This window comes from Anabrus simplex, chromosome 1 (assembly GCF_040414725.1).
Source record: "Anabrus simplex isolate iqAnaSimp1 chromosome 1, ASM4041472v1, whole genome shotgun sequence".
Classification (NCBI taxonomy): Eukaryota; Metazoa; Arthropoda; class Insecta; order Orthoptera; family Tettigoniidae; genus Anabrus; species Anabrus simplex.
The window spans coordinates 1,316,802,775-1,316,823,117 of NC_090265.1; the positions used below are offsets into that span (position 1 = coordinate 1,316,802,775).

Consider the following 20,343-nt stretch of genomic DNA (forward strand, 5'->3'; position numbering starts at 1 on the left):
AGATAGAACAAGTAGACTCTTTCAAATATCTTGGCAGTATGGTTACTATGACTGGAGGAGCAGAAGAAGACATTAAGAGTTGTATCAGGAAAGCAAATGGTGCTTTTGTTCAATTGTATCCTATATGGATAAACAAGAACATTTCTAGAAAAACTAAGGTACTACTTTTTAACACAAATGTGAAGTCCATTCTGCTTTACAGCTGAGAAACGTGGAGAGTTACTCAGAAGACGACGAAACAACTGCAAGTCTTCGTGAATCGTTGTCTAAGCGTATCATCAACAGAAGATGGCCGGATGTTATTTCAAATGAAGATCTATGGGAAGAAACTAATCAACAGCCAATTGAAATGCAGATACGGGAGAGAAAAATGGTGTTGGATAGGGCATACTTTAAGGAAGCCCGCTGCAGCTATTGAAAAGACAGTGCTCGACTGGAACTCCCAAGGCACTAGAAAGCGCGGACATCCGAAGAAGACCTGGGAAAAGACGATCAAAGAGGACTGTCTAGCAGTGGGAAAAACTTGGAACAAAGTGAAGAGGTTAGCCAACAATAGGAACAGATGGAAGTGTTTCATGGAAGCCCTATGCTCCAGGGGGAGCAACGGGAAATAAGTAAGTACAGGGTCCTAGGCTAGTTCCCAGTGAATTATACACAGTTCAAAAAAATAAGGGGAACATGTTTTTGAACTATTCCATGCTCCACAAAACAATACCTCACACCCAGGTATATTACCAACTAAACCTTTATTATTGAAATATACAAAAGAACATTGATGGATTTGCATTAGTTTTCAGAACGCAACTGGAAATGTCCAAATAGGGGCAAAAACAAAGTGATAACAGTCCTCCAGGATGGATTTTTATCACAGTTGGAGAGCTTCAGTATGGTGTATGTCCTCCACGAGCATTTATCACAGCTTAGCACTTATGTAGCATGCTCATTATAAGTCGACAGAGGTCACGTTGTGGTATCGGATCTCATTCTTCAATGAGAGCCTGTTTGAGGTCTTGGAGAGTCTGTGGTGGAACAGGACGCCCACAAACACTTCTGTCAAGCCTATACCACACATGCTCGATGGGATTAAGGTCGGGACTCACTCCTGGCGGTTCCGTCTCTTGAATGTCCAGTTCTCGCAAGACAGCTCTGGTGATGTGCGCTACATTAGCCCTGGCATTGTCGTGCACGAGTACGAATTCAGGGCCAACACCATATGCAGCAACCAACATATGCTGTAGCAGTATCTGCTCGATGTACCCCACAGCGGTAGATTACCACGGACGAAGACAAGATCAGTATGTATTCATGAGGTATATTTTGGGCTTATGCCGTGTAATTAATTGTAAACACACTCTACGCATTTCGAAAGGAAACTTGCCTTTCTTCATCAGGAGACAACAGAGAAATGAAACGATGTATTAAAGGTTGCTAAGGAGAAAGCAACAAGGAACTTGAAATGGTGCCATAAGATGTAAAAGGGACAACATTTTAGCCCCATGCTAGAGACAACGAATGGCAACAGCAAAGCATTACTCTAATAATAATAATAATAATAGGTACCCAGATAATTTCAACTGCGATACTGGTTACAACCTCAGTGAATCATGGCTACCTATTAACAGAACCAATAGAGAGTAATGCTTTGATGTTGTCATTCGTTGTCTCTAGCATGGGGCTAAAATGGCATCCCTTTTACATCTTAGAGCACCATTTCAAGTTCCTTGTTGCTTTCTCCTAGCAACCTTTAATACGTCGTTTCATTTCTCTGTTGTCTCCTGATGAAAAAGAGCAAGGTTCCTTTCGAAACGTATAGAGTGTGTTTACAATTAATTACATGGCATAAGCCGAAAATATACCTCATGAATAGTTACATGGGCCGTGAAAGTCTAAATGATAAGATCAGTATGGCCATCAATACTTATGCCACCCACACCGTCACAGAACCTTAAACGAATCAGTCCCCTTCCTGGACAACATCTGGCCTGTACTGCTCACCACGGCGTCTCCATAACGCTGTGTCAGGGAAAATCTGGACTTGTCTGTGAATAACACAGGTCTCCATTGGTGAAGTTGCCAAGTGACGTGGGTAAGGGCAAACAGAAGGTGAGCTGCATGATGTTGCTGCGTTAAATGGGGCACTTGAACAGGACGTCTGGGTCATAAGGACACTTCTCTTAACCTGTTCCTTACTGTCTGTGTAGACACCGTGACTCCAGTGACCCACCTGAGGTCTTGTTGCAGTTCTCTAATGACGCTGCAACGCACAGACAGTCAGATATCGGTCATCCTGTGGGGTTGTCAAGCATTCACGGCCTTGTCCAACCTTCCTTGTGAACTGGCCTGTCTCACTGTAGTGATTCCACAAGCGCTGAATAACTGACGGAGAGACAATGACATGCAGTGTGCTCAAATGACCACAGTAGTCTGCGTAGCTCACAATGACACACGGACGCACTGCTATTCACTTTGTTTTGATGGGTCACCCGACAGTTTAATGCATGGCTACGCCTACAGATGGAGTATAACTTCGATTTGACATACCCTAAGTAGTTAAGGTCTCAAGGTATGCTGTATGACCATTGGAACCCCATCTACCAAATTAACGTTCACATACCAGATGTTACAAAACATGTTCCCATAATTTTTTTGAACTGTGTATTCTGTGGAAGGCTGCCCAATATTTTCGCTATGCTGCAAGATCTAATACCTCTTCCACCAGGTCTCACAACTGGCTAGTCATTTTCAGAATTCTGGATACATGATATTTGTTTTCAGCTATGTCGAACCATCTTGGAGTCCTGGAAATCGGAGTGGCTAGCTAGCCGAACTCCCAACAAGCTGAGAGCAATTAAGACGACAACTACCGTGTGGCGGCTATCTTTCTGACCTTCATGGAGAGAGGCCATAGTTATGTGTATGCTGACGATAATCATGGACGATCTACGCACACTCATCTCCTAAAGAGGGAGGACCCCCCCTCCCAGTGTGCTCTTGTGGTGCCAAATTCACTGTGGCCCACATCCTCACAGAGGGCTTCGATCTCTCCGGCCTAAGACGGAGACTCGGCCTTGCAGGAGACACTCAAACTCATGTTAGCCAATTATGAGACTACTGCCGATCTCGTCATTTGCTTTGTATGTGAGAGTGTATTAATCATGAGTACAATTTTAATTGTTTTTTACTCCTGATGTGCTAGTGACCTGTTCGTCTTAATACAATGATTTTTGTTTTATTTTGTAAATCATTTCAAAATTCCTTATTGAATAAATAATTTTGTTTTATTTTAAATTTCTTTTCCATTAAATTTATTCAGAGAGGATGATTACCTAGTTGTAGTTCCTCTTAAAACAAAAATCTCCACCACCAGTGCTCTGTCTTCCTTGCATCACATGCTCATTTACTGCATTAACTCTCACTGTACTCGTTTCTCTCTCTCTTTTTTTTTTTTTTGCTAGGGGCTTTACGTCGCACCGACACAGATAGGTCTTATGGCGACGATGGGATAGGAAAGGCTTAGGAGTTGGAAGGAAGCGGCCATGGCCTTAATTAAGGTACAGCACCAGCATTTGCCTGGTGTGAAAATGGGAAACCACGGAAAACCATCTTCACAGCTGCTGATAGTGGGATTCGAACCTACTATCTCCCGGATGCAAGCTCACAGCCGCGCGCCTCTATGCGCACGGCCAACTCACCTGGTACTCTTGTTTCCCTCAGATTGTCATGATGACTCATTCTACTCAGCACATCCAGCACCTTATGCTTTTCCTCCCTAGTTTTTCTTACCTGATAATTACAAGAAATCCACATCCTTGTTCATAATTACCTTGTTTCTTTATCTTCTACAATATTGGTGAATTCTGCTTCCACAAGCTGACCATCAAAATATGTGATAGGATCCTCAAATGGATATTCATAACCTTGACGGCACTCACATTTGTAGCCTCCTGTGTAGAATTCACGACCAAGGATTGGCACACACTACAACATAATCAGTAACATAACTGCACATATGTAAGACTGCAGATTATTTTTAAAAAATACAGAATTGGTACAGAGCCCATACTTACATAAGAAGTCTTTCTATCACACTTATGAGTATCCTTAAAAGCATTAGGGACATAGTACTTGTCCGGACACTGGTTAACATCCAATTCCAAAAGATCCATTGTCACAGCAATTACACCCCTGAAAAAAGAAAGAAGGAAATAAGACGGCTCCTGTTATCAAGGGAACTGAGAATTGTTAAAATTGTAATCATTATGTCAAATACATATATGTTTCTGCTGGGTTGAGCGGCTATGACGGTTAAGGTGCTGGTTTTCTAAGACCAAATTGGCAGGTTTGATCCTGGCCCAGTCTGGTGATATTTGAGGGTGCTCAAATATGTCAGCCTTATGTTGGTAGATTTACTGACACGTTAAAGAAGTTCTGCAGGACAAAATTCTGGCACCTTGGCGTCTACGAAAAACCGTGAAAGTAGTTTGTGGGACATAAAACTAAAAACACGATTATTATAATAATAACACACATATGTTTTGCATTTTAGCTCAAGTGAAAAGAATAATATGTATGTATATCTGTCTACCTCCTAGTCCCGTTGCCTGATAACGGTGTTGAGGATAAGGCGAGATGAAATTATATGCCATGTTTTTAAGGCTGACACGTTTTAAGATTTGTATTTTAGATTTTATACTGTAGGTATATATAAAGACATCCCCGTATGAGTGGGGGGTGGTAGAAGATCACCCACGGTATACCCTGCCTGTTGTAAGAGGTAACTAAAAGGGGCTCCAAGGGCTCTGAACCTGGGAGTGTGGGTTGGCGACCACGGGCCCTTAGCTGAGTCCTGGTATTGCTTCCACTTACTTGTGCCAGGCTCCTCACTTTCACCTGTCTTATCCGACCTTCCTTGGTCAACTTTTTTTCTTTTCTGAAACTGATGGTATTACACCACACAAAGCCACTTTCGCATGGCTTCCAAGCCTCACTGGAATTGTGAGAAATGAACTTGCGGATGAAGCTGCAAAGGAAGTGGTACTTTTACCTCCTAGACCTGTGGATGTACCTGCTGGGGATATTTGTTCTCAGCTCCATTGAACCATCTTGACTCCCAATAAGCTAAGAACAATTAAGAAGACAACTACCGTGTGGTGGTCCTCTTTCCAGCCTTCAGTGAGTCTTTCATTTTCACGCCTTCATGACCCTCGACTTTCTTTGGCCGATATCTTCATTTTCCATAGTGTAGGACCGATTCAATTTCCTCCCTGATTAGTGATGATAGAGGATGGTTACCCAGCTGTACTTCCTCTTCAATTACCACCACTACTAGCACCACCACCACCACCACCACATGTATAAAGATGTCATTATCCCATTTTATAATGATTTGTTGAGTTAGGTCATTTTAGGATTTTTGTTTTAGTACTTGACCAATATCAGTATGTTGGTTATAAATTAGTATTCTGTCTTGTTTAGTAGTTTATTTTAGCTTCCAAATGTCTCAGTTAATCAACTGAAGAAGGCCAGATTGGGTTCAAAACAGGTTCTATTATTCTATTAGTAAATGACTATGTACTGTATTGAATTGCTGGATTGAGGTTTTGTGATTTCTTTAGAAAAATGTTTGCCTTAACTACAGTGTAATTCAACATGGATTAGATCATGAAGTTTTACACGTGTAAGCCTGCAGGACTGGCAACATGTAGCTTGGTCCGATGAACTAATGTTCCTCCTGTTTCGGTCTGATGGAAGGGTTCGGATATGACACAGGCCCCACGAAGCCAACCCAGTTGTCAACAGGGCACCTTAAAAGCTGGTGGTAGCTCCATAATGGTGTGCGATGTGTTCACGTGGCATGGGCTAGATCCGCTGATTCACCTGAACAGGTCAATGTCCAGTGACTGCTATGCTGAACTGCTTGGTGACCACTGGCAGACCTTCATGGACTTCATGTACCCCTAAAACGATGAGATATTCCAGCAAGATAATGCACCATGTCATCGGGCTCAAGTTGTCCAGAAATGGTGCAAGGAGCATTTTGGAGGAGTTTCAGCAACTGCTGTAGCCACCTCACTCACCTGATATGAACCCTGCAAAGCATTTATAGGACGTGGTGGTGAGATCCATTTTATTGGAGATAATGAGGGTTGCTCTTTCATCACTGATAATGTAAGCATGAATGATCTCCTTCCTAGTTTCTTTAGTGTGTATACCGCAGAGCTTTTTGTCATCTTAGAAGCTCTGCAGTTTGCACTGCGTAACGAAAGAAATCACTTTCTTGTGTGTACCGACTCCTGAGTTCTCTGCAGTCTATTGACACCTGTTTCCTGCAACACCCACTGGTGGAGCAGATTCATGACCATCTAGCTAGTTATGTGATGTTGGCACCAAAATCACTTTTGCATGGCTTCCAAGCCTCACTGGAATTGTGGGAAATGAACTTGCGTATGAAGCTGCAAAGGAAGTGGTACTTTTACCTCCTAGACCTGTGGATGTACCTGCTGGGGATATTTGTTCTCAGCTCCATTGAACCATCTTGGCATCCTGGGAATCGGAGTAGCTAGCTATCCGAACTCCCAATAAGCTGAGAACAATTAAGAAGACAACTACCGTGTGGTGGTCCTCTTTCCGGCCTTAATTGAGAGAGGTCATAGTTTTGTGTAGGCTGAGGATAGGCCATGGAAGATCTACTACGCTTTATTACCTTCTAAAGAGGGAAGACCAGTATGTTCTTGTGGTGCCGAATTCACTGTGGTCCACATCCTCACAGAGTGTGCCTATCTCTCTAACAGAACCTCAGCCTGCAGGAGACACTCAAACTCATACTAGCTGATGACGCGACTACTGCTGATCTACATGTAATTAATCTCATAATGGAACTGTGTTGAAATTGGTATATTAAAATAATAAAATTTTATTTACAACCACCTATTCAATACATTACAATATACTCATTGGATTATAGTATAATCATGAAGTATCTTAAATAATGGGACATGTTTCGTTTGGCATAGCGATCATCATCAGCCATTAATGCACAAAGACTAGGTCAGGGCCCTGAGTTTAAATATGATCAAAATAGTATCCATGTCATAATAAGAGAGTGATTATCAATGATCAACATAATATAAACAATAGACTTGAGATTATAACAAATTATGTATTGAAAAGGTGGTTGTAAATAAAATTTTATAATTTTAATACTGCTGGTCTCGTCATCCGCTTTATGCATGACAGTGGATTAATCAAGGGTGTGTAAATTTCAAACATTCTTTTACACAGGGAACTTGCATTCCCTTCTTGATCCGTTAGTGACCTCTTCGGCTTAATATATTTTTTTCGTAATTAATTTCAAAAAATCTTTGTTTAATAAATTTTGTTTTATCTTAATTTTTTTCTCCCCCACTTGATTTGTTCAGGGGCTGCCTGGCCGAGATGGTAAAGGCGTGCTCGGTTCGCCCGGAAGGACGCGGGCTCGAATCCCCGCCAGGAAGTCGTAAAGTTTAAGAAACGAGATTTCCCATTTCGGCGGTGCATATGGCCCTGAGGTTCACTCAGCCTACATCAAAAATTGAGTACTAGGTTAATTCTTGGGGGCAAAAGCCGCTGGGCGTATAGCTAACCACTCTACCCCATCATGTGCCGAGGTTACGAATAGTGGAAACCTTCACCTTCCACCCCTCCAAGGTCCTTCATGGCCTGTATGGAGATGACTTTGCTTTGCTTACTTAATTTGTTCAGAGAGGATGATTGCCTAGTTGTACTTCCTCTTAAAACAAAAATCACCACTACCACTTTACACCCAAAACTTTGCACCTACAAATAAAAGGAAGCTGTGGGTAGCAATCCAAATGGCATGGGTCAAATCTCTCCACAGGTGTTTCTTCCACTTGTGGAATCAATACCGTGATGAGTTGTTGCACTTGGCCAAGTTAGAGGAAGGTCTACACGATACTAACAGTACATGCAAAATTTTAAATAATAAAGGCAGTCTGAGGTTTAAGTTCAGTAACATTTATATTATAGATTTTACAAACAATTTACACCTCTCAATTTTTCTTCTACTGCATTTCACTACCTATGAAAATAGAACTACAATTCTGTCTGTATAGTTCAACTATTTGCCCCATGTTTTGTTTTTATCTCGGATCAGGTATACAAAAGTTGGCTCAGGTCAATTTTTGTCTGTCTGAACATTGTGGTAAGTGGCTTGACAGAATTTCTTGAAAATCGTCAGAGATAACTGGAGCATGCTCTAGGCCAGGGCCTCTCAAACGCCCAAAATCTCCCGCGTGCAAATCGAGGCGCAAGAGCTCCGTGCACTGTGCATCGGTCCCGCTCGGATCGGACCAACGCTTCGTCTCTGGGCTACTCGGCTAAGCTTGGCTCAGATTTGGAGCGCTACGGAGCAAGTGAGGAAGAGAGAGACAGCGCTATTGCTCCAAACCAAGGAGTGGGGGTCTGCACTCTGGTCAACCAAGCGAAGTCATCTTTTGCACCGTGCACAATGCATGCACCCTGAGTGGCCCTGCTCTAGGCTATACATGATGTTGCCAAAACACAAAAAGTCCATATGAACATATGTTCCACAGTCGACAGTTTTCAAGTTACAGATTTTGCAAGTTTTGTATAGGAAGTACAGTACAGCATATCAATCATTTTTCTTCTTCTTCTCCTTCTTCTTGGTTTCGCCTCACGACTGAGGCAGTGTGACTATCATAATATTCAGCCATCTAGCCGATGAACCATACTCCACCATTCTTCCCTATCAAAAGCTTTCAATGTGGTTACTCTGAGAGAACTCTGTAGGGGGCCGTTTACCATGTCAATCCATCTTGTTGGTACTCGTCCTCATCTGGTTCCCTGGACTTTGCCCTCAACAATAAACTTTTGAAGACTACCATCTCGGTGCATTATATGTCCAAAGTAGCATACGATCCACTGGGAGACCTTACACGATAGACAAACTTTTATCTGAAGTTGTTTCAGGATTGATGTGTTCATGCAATGAGCTATCCAAGAAATCCTCAACATTTTCCTCCAGCACCACATTTCAAAGCTTTCTATTCGTTCACGATCACATTTGAGGATGGTCCACGTTTCTGCGCCATACAAGAAGACTGAGAAGACCAGAGATTCAACGAGCTACTTTTTTTGTATTGATGGTGATGTTATTATCTTTCCAGATCTTCTGCAGATGGATCATTGCTACCTTTGCCATTGCAATTCTTCACTTTATTTCATCTTTGGAACCACCAGAATTGGATAGTAAGGAGCCTAGATATACATACTGATGTAAAACTTCACAACCTCCAATCTGTTGGATATGTGGACTGTTGTTCTTACGATCAACGATTATGACTTTGGTTTCAGTCGATTTAAGTGTAATCCATTTTCTAGGCTTGCTTCCTTCACTCTCTTGATCAGCTCTATCAACTCCTCTTCAGATGATGCTATCAAGGTGGTGTCATCATCAAATCTCAAGTTGTTGATCTTGCATCCCCCAATGGAAAATCCTTTGTTGCAGTCATCTAATGCAGTTCTCATTGCATATTCACCATAGAAATTGAAAAATAACGGTGACAGGATACATCCCTGACGGACTCCAGCCCTCGTACATTAACTGCTGTGACTGTTTGTCTTGAATCTTCACAGTGGCTGTATTTTCCTTATATAAAGACTTGAGGAGATCAATCAAATGGAGTGGCAAACCCATGTCATCCAAAATTTTCCAAAGATGGTTCCATCTGACGGTATCAAAGGCCTATTGGTAGTCAATAAAGCACAAGTATACCGGAACATAGAATTCTCTAGCCTTCTCTGACCATTGTTTGTTGTGATATTCTTTGTCTCTTATACTTTCACTCAACTCCGATAGTTGGGATTACTGCTGTGTACCAAGTATAACAGCCTGATTGAATATTGGCGAGAAATGGCTGGGGAGTTAGAAAACTTTCTTCTTTAGCATGCCATCCCGCTGGTTCATACACTTTCTGATACTGCTGGTACGTAACATACTGGTTCATCATAGTATTCCAGCTATTCCAACCCTACTCTGACGAGCTGTTTTGAATGAGCAGTGTGCCCACTTAAGCCAGAGGCTCACTTATTAGCAGCAGCAGCAGCAGCAGCAGCAGCAGTAGTAGCAGTATCACCTGGTCTAGAATTACAATTTAGGTCTATTCCAAATTATAGCTCCACAATTCACTGAACAACCTAAAGTTCAACCCGGAAAAGAGCCGTTTCTTAAGAAAAGCTTCTTCCTCTTCATTTTTAATAAATTCTAGATTCATTTCATCAGTGAGGAGGGGGTTTCTTCTCTGGTTTGGAGGAAAAATTTGTCTCCAAGTCAGATAGATTTTTTTCCGCTGCCGTGTATTGAATTGAGATTTTCTGACTCATCGGGTACTCCTAGGAAACAGATTAGTAAAAAGACATAGTTTTTGCTCAGGTACTCTCCACTATTCGACTCCCCCCGCCAAAAAAAGACGAAGGGTGTTCACGGATCACGGCTGTCTGCTGCTTGGTCGTTCCAGCTCTGGAACTTTGGACTATTAGATCGGCAGCTTTCGTTAAAAGTGAGAAAATGTGTGGTTTTTCATTTGATCGACTATTTCATATGGAAGCATTGCTTTTAAACGCGCCATTCTTACTGACGTCATTGTAGTGAGCTATGTTCATTTCAGACAGTCTTTCTGAGGATGTAGAAAGGCAGGTGGAGTGTGAGTGTCTGACATTATAATAAGAACTCCTCATCCTGATTGTGACTGATGGTAGGTAAGCGGGCCTACCTTTACAATGCAAATGCCCTAACCCAGTTTTCATATGAGAAAAGACGTTTGGTGAATTCCCCGTCGCGTTTCTAGGGTAACGTGAAGAGCAATGCAATTTAATACAATCTTGCTCACAACGTGTACACTACCTAACCTAGAATTCTGTATACAAGGTAAAATTCCGTAGCGAAGCACGGGTACATCAGCTAGTATATATTTATGACATAAAATAATTCATTAAAGTAGGCCTACTGTTTAGGAAAAGAAGTCCAACATTTTCTTTTGCTTCAGAGCTGATCTTTTTTCTTTTTTTTGCTGCTAAATCTTGCAAACGCTTTAAAGACAGCAACTGAACAGCATCACATTCTTGTTGTTGTTCAAACCACTTCACAGCTATCTCAAGGCAGTAAAAACCTTCCATCTTCATTGTCAAGTACACTCGCAAATTTTGTAATGGTGCCCCTGTTCATTTCAATGTCCAAAATTGTTGCATTTCCAACTCCATATTCCCGAGCACCCCTTTTCAACTGTTTTATTATGTAATATTATTGGAAACGCTGAGAAAAACGCATTTATGTTTAGTTGCCACTGCAAACGGCACAACTAGTGGAATTTCTACATGGCGTGCAAATTTGAATTTACCGACTGCGACACTTTTGGTTAACCACTGGTTTGGTTGATCGGTATTCGAAGCTCTACTGTATTTCTAATAGCCTTACCTGGTACATCCCATGTTGAGTAGTTGTTGCCATGTTGGTATACTAGCAGGGATTTCTAATACAAGAAGCACTCAAAATGTCTACCAAGCGTCTGAATGCCTTCCTGAATGATTGTCGGACACGTTCAAACACTCCAGGCCTTGCATGTATTCGATGGAAACATTGTTCCACAAGCTGGCAAAGTACTGCAATGTCCATAACAGCATGCCTGACTACAAACTTAATCCTAAATATGAACTCTCCCCTCATTCTACTTAATAACTAACATAGGGTTAGCTCATAAATGACTGACCGCAGGGCATATGTTTACACAGATCTTCTATGTTGCTTTGGTTTGTACTAACCATCTCCCGATTATTTCCTACATGTTTGGGAACATCCTGTGTATTATTTTATTAGTATACAGTTGTGCTGCAATATTAAGTGGACCAAAATAGGAAATTTCTAACTGTACATTATAAAAGTGTGTAAAATACAATTTCTGATCTTTTATGCAGTTTTCACTTTATGAATAATAACTACAGAGATATTTGGGAATATTACATTTTCCACAATCTTCAGCAATGTTAGTTCTATCAAAAAAATGTACACAACAATATTACAGAAAATCCGGTTTTCAATCTCTTTCGTTTGATACAGTTTTACCATATGAGTTATAATAATGGAGATATTCATGAATTTAGATTTTAGTACAAAGTACAATTGAAGGCATGCCCGCAAAAATGGGTTAACCCTCAGAAAGGAAAACATAGTTAAGAGCTGCCATCTGTTGTTACATAAGAGATGTATCTGTCGTGATGTTGGGCTATACTTCAGCAACCAAATTAGGTTAAATACAGAAGTTCTTGTGTTTCAGGATTTGCCCTTACCTGTAATATTAAGAACTGTCTAAGCCACCACTGCGATACATCTGCCTTCTAGAGGCAAGTAGTGGAACTAGTGCATAAGCATGATAATGAAAATAATACATAATGTTCCAAAGGAGAAAGTATATATGTGAATGACTCTTATACAGTATTATCAATATATATATAACGTTTTACAGAAGAGAATATTTTAGAAGGATAATACACTTATAATCTAATAATATAATTAGTTAACCATATCAATATTGCAGTGCTTGAGCAGCAGATATGTTGGAAATCGATACTGAGAACATTAACAACAATGGCAGCGTTAGAGGAGGGGAATGTGTTTGAAAATGTGAAAAATAATGGAAATTATTGCAAAAGGAAGGGTAATCCAGATAACTGGCACAGATAAGTTGAAAATAAACAAAACTGTGGAAAAGAGTATAAGAACTATAAAGGTGTCATGAAAGTGCTGAAATCTCAAGGTTCAAGTTGTGGTTGTGTGAAAAAGTGTTTCGGTGAAGTATATGCGGATGGATGTGAGAAATTTTTTCTTGAATTTTGGAATCTAGCTTACAATGATATACAAAATACGTACATTTTTGGTTGTATGAATATTAATCCTGTTAAAGAAAATGCACAGATGATCCAGATAGCAGTAGGAGACACACAAACAACATTTACAAAGTCACGGTTGGTGAAGTGGACATGCAAATTTGCAGGAAGGCTTTTCTGACAATTTTGGGTACAGTGGCCTCAATGTCGGAAGGTGTCCACCGAGGGGAAGCATTATGGAGAAAGAGGGGCTCCCAATGCCTCAGCAGAGTTGTGTACTATCATGTAGAAATAAAGTAGACCTCTGAATCTCAGGCAACTATTCAATGGTTTAGTGTAAGAGAAGGCCTAATGGCCTTAATTACACCAATAAACATGAAGATGCTTGTTGTTTAAAGGGGCCTAACATCTAGGTCATCGGCCCCTAATGGCATGAAATGAGACAAAATGTAAAGACAGCTAAAAATCCATAATCCTCCACTGACAAGAATTCAAAACGTGAGGTCAAAGAATGAATGGATGGATATGAAGTTAAAACAATCAGTGGATCCGACCCGCAATGCATTACAGTCCCAGAAACTAGTGTTAAACAATAGTATTATTGACCAATGGACTGCTTCTAAAGCACATTACTGAATCAATGCTGCTTGTAGTCTAAACGGGTCCAAAATCCACGTCATCAGCCCCTCATTATGGTACTTATCGCTAGGAAAGTAGAACCATGGTATTTGTCATGTTGCGGTACTAATCAAAAGTAGCGTAGACTTGCGGTATTCCACACATTATGGTACTACTCACAGGCAATGTAATGTGCACATGTAACACAGACCTATGGTGTTTCGCACATTGTGTCGCTATTTACAGGCAACGCAAACTTATGGTGTTCACAATAATAATTATTAAATTAATATCGTATGGTCCACCTTTTTCAATACTATATTATGCAATATTATTGAATTACAGTACTAAACTAGGGACTAGTTTCGGCCTTGGCTGGCCATCTTCAGCCTTAATGTAATACATCTAATAACCAAACAAATGTAAATGCACACAATTACATGAAAACTAATGTACAAACATGCAATTAACATTAAAATCTGGGATGAACTAAGTGTAAAATCTGAAAAATAAATTAGGCTCTAAATTCTTAGCATCTGGAGTATGCTCGTCATCCAGACTCTTTCTTGTATTGATATTCATGGAATTTTTAGTTCCATCACTGCTAATCATTACAATTTCAATTGAAAAACGGGAACTGGTAAATGTTGATTCTGTAGTCAGATCATCAAACACCAAATCTACTTGAGTGGTGTTAGCAGTATGCAAGCCACTGGATGCCGCTGTAAATAACCACCAGCTGACGCAGAACTGCTAGATGGTGTTTCCACATCGACCAACATAAAAAAAATGAAATGTTCCCGTAGTGCTTGTTAAAATCATGCTGAAATGCCGTTGGACATTGTCAGAATGGCACATGAAGATATGGTTAAATCTGACACATTCTTAATTTGTGGCCGTTATAAATTCACAATTCATTGCAGTGTCCATGAAGTTAACCTGAATAAATGATAGATAAAATTAGGTAAAATTAATTAATAGAAGGAAAGAAAGAGCGTGTTAGTCAAATGACATAGGTTACACGAGACTTACCTCTCGTTGCGGAGTGTGGTGCATGGTGTATGGTTGTGTGCCTCATACTATCGGTTGTGACATTCAAAGGAAAAGGAAGGGGCAGAGCAAGGAGAGAGAAGCTCGGCAAGGGTCGAGGGAGTGGGGCAAGGGGAGAGGTCGGGGAAAGGAGAGGGATGGAGGGGAAAGGGGGGAATTAAGGCGGGGATGAGGGATGTGGGAAAATAGATGCCTGCTGAGGAAAGGTGCTGTGAATAGGTATTATGAAAAACTGAACTATGACTTGTTGGTTTGACGTTTCTAAAAATGGGAATTAGAAGGTCAAATAAGATATTTCGCTTTTCTGAAATGTAATTAACATTATGATTCGGGTTAAAATATTGATCTATATGTATGAAGCAGCTTTCAGTAATGTTAAGGAGGGGTCCTTCGTTGATGATTTTGAGATATTGCATATCTTGTTTTATGTCTCTGAATTTGTGATTATAGTACGCCTATGCTGTCCTACAGCTGAAAATTTATTGTACTTCAGGGTACTGACGTGTTCCGAGTACCTTATATTAAAATTCCTCTGGTCTGTCTGATGTAAGAAGAATTACAACTGTTATAAAATTATAAATAGGAAAGGAATTCCACCTTATCAATACTTGTTTCTTCTTCTTCTTCTTCTTTTATGACCACATAGGATCACTTTAGTCAGTCCGTCGTTCAGGTCTCTTTGAAGGGATTGTTCGGGCTTTGCGGTCCTCCCAGTACTTCTTCAGACGCTCCAATCTTCGTGCCCTTTCCTCAGTTGAAAATGTGCGTGTTGTTGGTTTGTTTTTTGTAAGGGTAAAGCGGAGGTTTGTATTCTTGAGTTTTGTATTCAATTTTATCTTATTTTTGGTGTCTTCTGTTGTAAGGCCTATTTCCTTCAGATCCTCTCTTACTTCTCTGATCCATTTACATCCTGTTGTGGTATTTTTTGAGACGAGATTGTGTTGTACTAGTTGTTTCAGAAGTCTCGAGTCCTGCATCCTCATGATATGTCCAAAGAATCCCAGTCTCCTCTTACGCATAGTATCTGTAATGGGTTCTAGCTCTTTGTACACGACTTTGTTAGGTATTAACCGCCACTGTCCATCTTTCTGATATTTCTTGTTGATACAGGTTCTTCCAATCCTCCTTTCAATTTTCTGAAGTCTGTCAGTCTTTGATTGTTTATTCAGGTAAAAGAGTGTTTCTGCTGCATATGTAGCTTCCGGTTTTATAACTGTGTTGTAGTGTTTTATTTTTGTATTTATTGATAGACATTTCTTTTTGTAGATATCCCATGTTAATTTTTGTGCTTTAGCTAATCTATTTGTTCTTACTTGGATTGAGATTTTTTCATTTAAGTTATGTGTTATTACTTCTCCAAGATATTTAAACTGAGTTACTATTTTGATTTTATTACCATTTATGGTGACTTCTTTTAGCTGTGTTGGTTTTTGGGGCATAATTTCTGTTTTTTCAAATGATATTTTGAGGCCAATTTTATTTGCAATGTTTTGAAGTTCTGATATCTGGGTTTTTGCTTCTTTTATGTCCACTGCTAGTAATGCTAAATCGTCAGCAAAACCCAGGCAATTTGTTTTGATTTTTTGGCCAATCTTTATTTTGGGGGGACATTTTCTAAACCATTCCCTCATTACCATTTCTAGAGCACAGTTAAATAATAGTGGTGAGAGCCCATCTCCCTGCCGTAGTCCAGTTTTAATTTCAAATGTCTCTGATGTTTCACCCCTAAACTTCACTTTTGACTTGGTATTGGTGAGAGTCAATTTTATCATGTTTATTAATTTGGGGTGTAGTCCAAGGTGTCTTAAAATTTTAAACAGAGATTCTCTATGGATGCAATCATAAGCTTTCTTGAAATCTACAAATGTTATCACCATATCTCTGTTTCTTCTCCTGTTATAGTCCATTATCAACTTAAGACTCATGATCTGATCAGGACAGCTCCTCCAGGGTCTGAAACCTCCTTGATATTCTCCTAGTTCTTTCTCAAGTTGTAAACTTATCCTATTAAGGATGATTATTGAAAATATTTTGTATGTTATGTCTAGGAGAGAGATTCCCCTGTAGTTATTAGGGTCGGTTTTGTCCCCTTTTTTGTGCAGAGGATGAATGAGGGCTGTTGTCCAGTGTTCTGGTAGTTCTTCTTTAATCCAAACAGAGACAAGTTGTTGATGGAGGGCAACTTTTGCTGAGGTTCCTGCATATTTCCAGATTTCCGCAAAGGTCTGATCTTCTCCTGGCGCTTTGTAGTTTTTTAATTTATTCAGAGCTTGGTAGACTTCCTTTATTGTGGGGGGATTGATGTTTTCTGGTGATGTTTTTATGGGGGTGTTGGTGTCCAAATGAAGGAGTTCTGTAGGTTCCTCACAATTTAAAAGCTTGTTGAAATGTTTAGCCAGAATTTCTGCATTGTCTTTATTGTTATGGGCCAGCTTACCATACCAGTTTATTAGAATTATTATACTACCGACTCGTTGGCGGAACGGTCAGCGTACTGGCCTTCGGTTCAGAGGGTCCAGGGTTTGATTCCCAGCCGGGTCGGGGATTTTAACCTTAATTGGTTAATTCCAATGGCACGGGGGCGTGTATGTGTTGTCTTCATCATCATTTCATCCTCATCATGACGCGCAGGTCACCTGCGGGTGTCAAATAGAAAGACCTGCACCTGGCGTGTCAAACCCGTCCTAAAAGCCATATGACATTTCATTTCATTATTATACTACAGTACCGGTTTCGACCCCCCGTTTTGGGTCATCCTCAGCTGATTAATATATTCAGATATAGTATATCAAGCAATGATTGATATTACTTAGTCTGGGGAATGCCATATGATAACAAATGTTTAAATACGTCCAAGTGGTGCATGTCAAATCGGGAACTGACATGTGTGCCACTGTAAATATATGTCTATAACATACATACATACATACATACATACATACATACATACATACATACATACATACATACAGATATAATCATAGACTGTTATGCCTCTGTCAATTTATTAATGTCGCCACAATCCTCGATTTGCAACTAGTGATGTTGCCTTATTTAGTTCTATACCTCTTATCTTTAAATCGTTAGAAACCGAGTCTAACCATCGTCGTCTTGCTCTACCTCTACTTCTCTTACCCTCCATAACAGAGTCCATTATTCTCCTAGGTAACCTATCCTCCTCCATTCGCCTCACATGACCCCACCACCGAAGCTGGTTTATGCGTACAGCTTCATCCATAGAGTTCATTCCTAAATTAGCCTTTATCTCCTCATTTCGAATACCTCCTGCCATTGTTCCCACCTGTTTGTACCAGCAATCATTCTTGCTACTTTCATGTCTGTTACTTCTAACTTATGAATAATCCTGAGTCCACCCACCCTTCGCTCCCGTAAAGCAAAGTTGGTCTGAAAACAGACCGATGTAAAGATAGTTTCGTCTGGGAGCTGACTTCCTTCTTACAGAATACTGCCGAAAGCAACTGCGAGCTCACTGCATTAGCTTTACTACACCTTGATTCAATTTCACTTACTATATTATCATCCTGGGAGAACACACACCCTAAATACTTGAAATTATCGACTGGTTCTAGCTTTGTATCACCAATCTGACAATCAATTCTGTTGAATTTCTTACCTACTGACATCAATTTAGTCTTCGAGAGACTAATTTTCATACCATACTCATTCCACCTCTTTTCAAGTTCCAAGATATTAGACTGTAGGCTTTCGCCACAATCTGCCATTAAGACCAAGTCGTCAGCATAGGCCAGACTGCTTCCTACATTTCCACCTAACTGAATCCCTCCCTGCCATTTTATAACTTTCAACAGATGATCCATGCAAACTACGAACAGCAAAGGTGAAAGGTTGCAGCCTTGTCCAACCCCTGTGAGTACCCTCAACCAAGAACTCATTATACCATCAATTCTCACGGAAGCCCAATTGTCAACATAAATGTCTTTGATTGATTTTAATAAACTACCTTTAATTCCATAGACCCCAAGATAGCGAACATCTTTTCTCACGATACCCTGTCATATGCATTCTCTAGATCTACAAAACAAAACACAACTTACTATTCCTCTCGTAGCATTTTTCAATTACCTGGCGCATACTGAAAATCTGATCCTAACAGCCTCTCTGTAGTCTGAAACCACAGTGGTTTTCACCCAACTTCCTCTCAACGACTGATCGCATCCTCCCTTCCAAGATGCCAGTGAATACTTTGCCTGGTATACTAATCAATGAGATACCTCGATAGTTTCGTTGCAATCCTTCCTGTTCTCTTGTTTGTAGATAGGTGCAATTACTGTTTTTGTCCAATCTGAAGGTACCTTACCAGCATTCCATGCTAATTTTACTACTCTATGAAGCCATTTCATCCCCGCCTTCCCACTATACTTCACCATTTCAGGTCTAATTTCATCTATACCTGCTACTTTATCACAATGGAGTTATTTATCATCCCTTCCACTTCCTCAAGCGTAATTTCACCAACATCATTTTCCAACCTCCCCATGAGCTTGGTTGTTTGTGACAACCAGGAAGATTCCCTCCAAGTGTCCTATTATGAGTTTACCTGAATTACCCAAAACATTGTTCATTTCCTTTTTCCCTCCCTTCCTAAGATCCTTTGTTACTGTCCAGAAAGGTTTCCTTGCTGCTTGAGCTAGCCTTTCCAGGTTATTACCAAAATCTTCCCAAGACTTCTTTTTGGATTCAACAACTATTTGTTTTGCTCTGTTTTATTCATCTACGTACAATTCCCTGTCTGCATTGGCCCTTGTTTGGAGCCATTTCTGATACTCCTTTTTACATTTACAAGCTGCTCTCACTTACTCATTCCACCAAGATGTTAGCTTTCCCCATCTTCACACACTGTTGTTCCTAGGCATTCCCTTGCTGTTTCTACTACAGCATCCCTGTATGCGACTGATTCTCTTTCTATATCCTGAACCTGCTTACTGTCAACTGTACAAAATTTCTCACTAATCATATTCATGTACTTCTGCCTAATTTCCTCGCCCTGGAGACTTCCTTTCCTTATTCATTTGCAGACAGATTTCACTTTCTTCTATCCAAGGCCTAGAGATACTTAGTTCACTACGGATCAGATAGTGGTCTGTATTATCAAAAAATCCCAAAAAAACCTGTACATTCCTAACAGATTTTCTGAATTCAAAGTCAGTTAAGATATAGTCTATTATGGATCTGGTACCTCTAGCTCCCCATGTGTAGCGGTGAATAGCCTTATGCTTGAAGAATGTATTCGTAACTGCTAAACCCACACTAGCACAGAAGTCCAGAAAATGCTTCCCATTCCCATTAGCTTCCGTATCTTCCCCACATTTACCAATCACCCTTTCGTATCCTTCAGTTCTATTCCCAACTCTCGCATTGAAATCGCCCGTTAGCACTATTCTATCCTTGCTGTTGACCCTGACCACGATGTCACTCAATACTTCATGAAACTTGTCAAATTCATCCTCATCTGCACCCTCACATGGAGAATACACAGAGACAATTCTAGTCCTAATTCCTCCAAATGACAAATCCACCCACGTCATTCGCTCATTTACGTGCCTAACAGAAACTATGTTGCGTGCAATGGTATTCCTGATAAAGAGCCCTACCCCAGGCTCTGCCTTTCCCTTTCTAACACCCGTCAAGTACACTATATAATCTCCTCTCTCTTCCTCGTTATCTCCCCTTACCCAAATATCACTTACTCCTAACAAATCCAGATGCATTCTCTTTGCTGACTCAGCCATTTCTACT

At 40.4% G+C, this 20,343-nt stretch overlaps 1 protein-coding gene across 1 annotated transcript in view; it reads right to left on the reverse strand.

Moving 5' to 3' along the window:
* The window catches only part of LOC136858297 (uncharacterized), a 285,771-nt gene that overhangs the window by 67,817 nt on the left and 197,611 nt on the right, over positions 1-20,343 (reverse strand). The window contains exons 12-13 of the mRNA XM_067137726.2: positions 4,068-4,185; positions 3,824-3,978 (exon numbers count right to left, since the gene is read on the reverse strand). Of these exons, the coding sequence (XP_066993827.2) occupies positions 3,824-3,978; positions 4,068-4,185 (273 nt within the window). The remainder of the gene's footprint in view (positions 1-3,823; positions 3,979-4,067; positions 4,186-20,343) is intronic.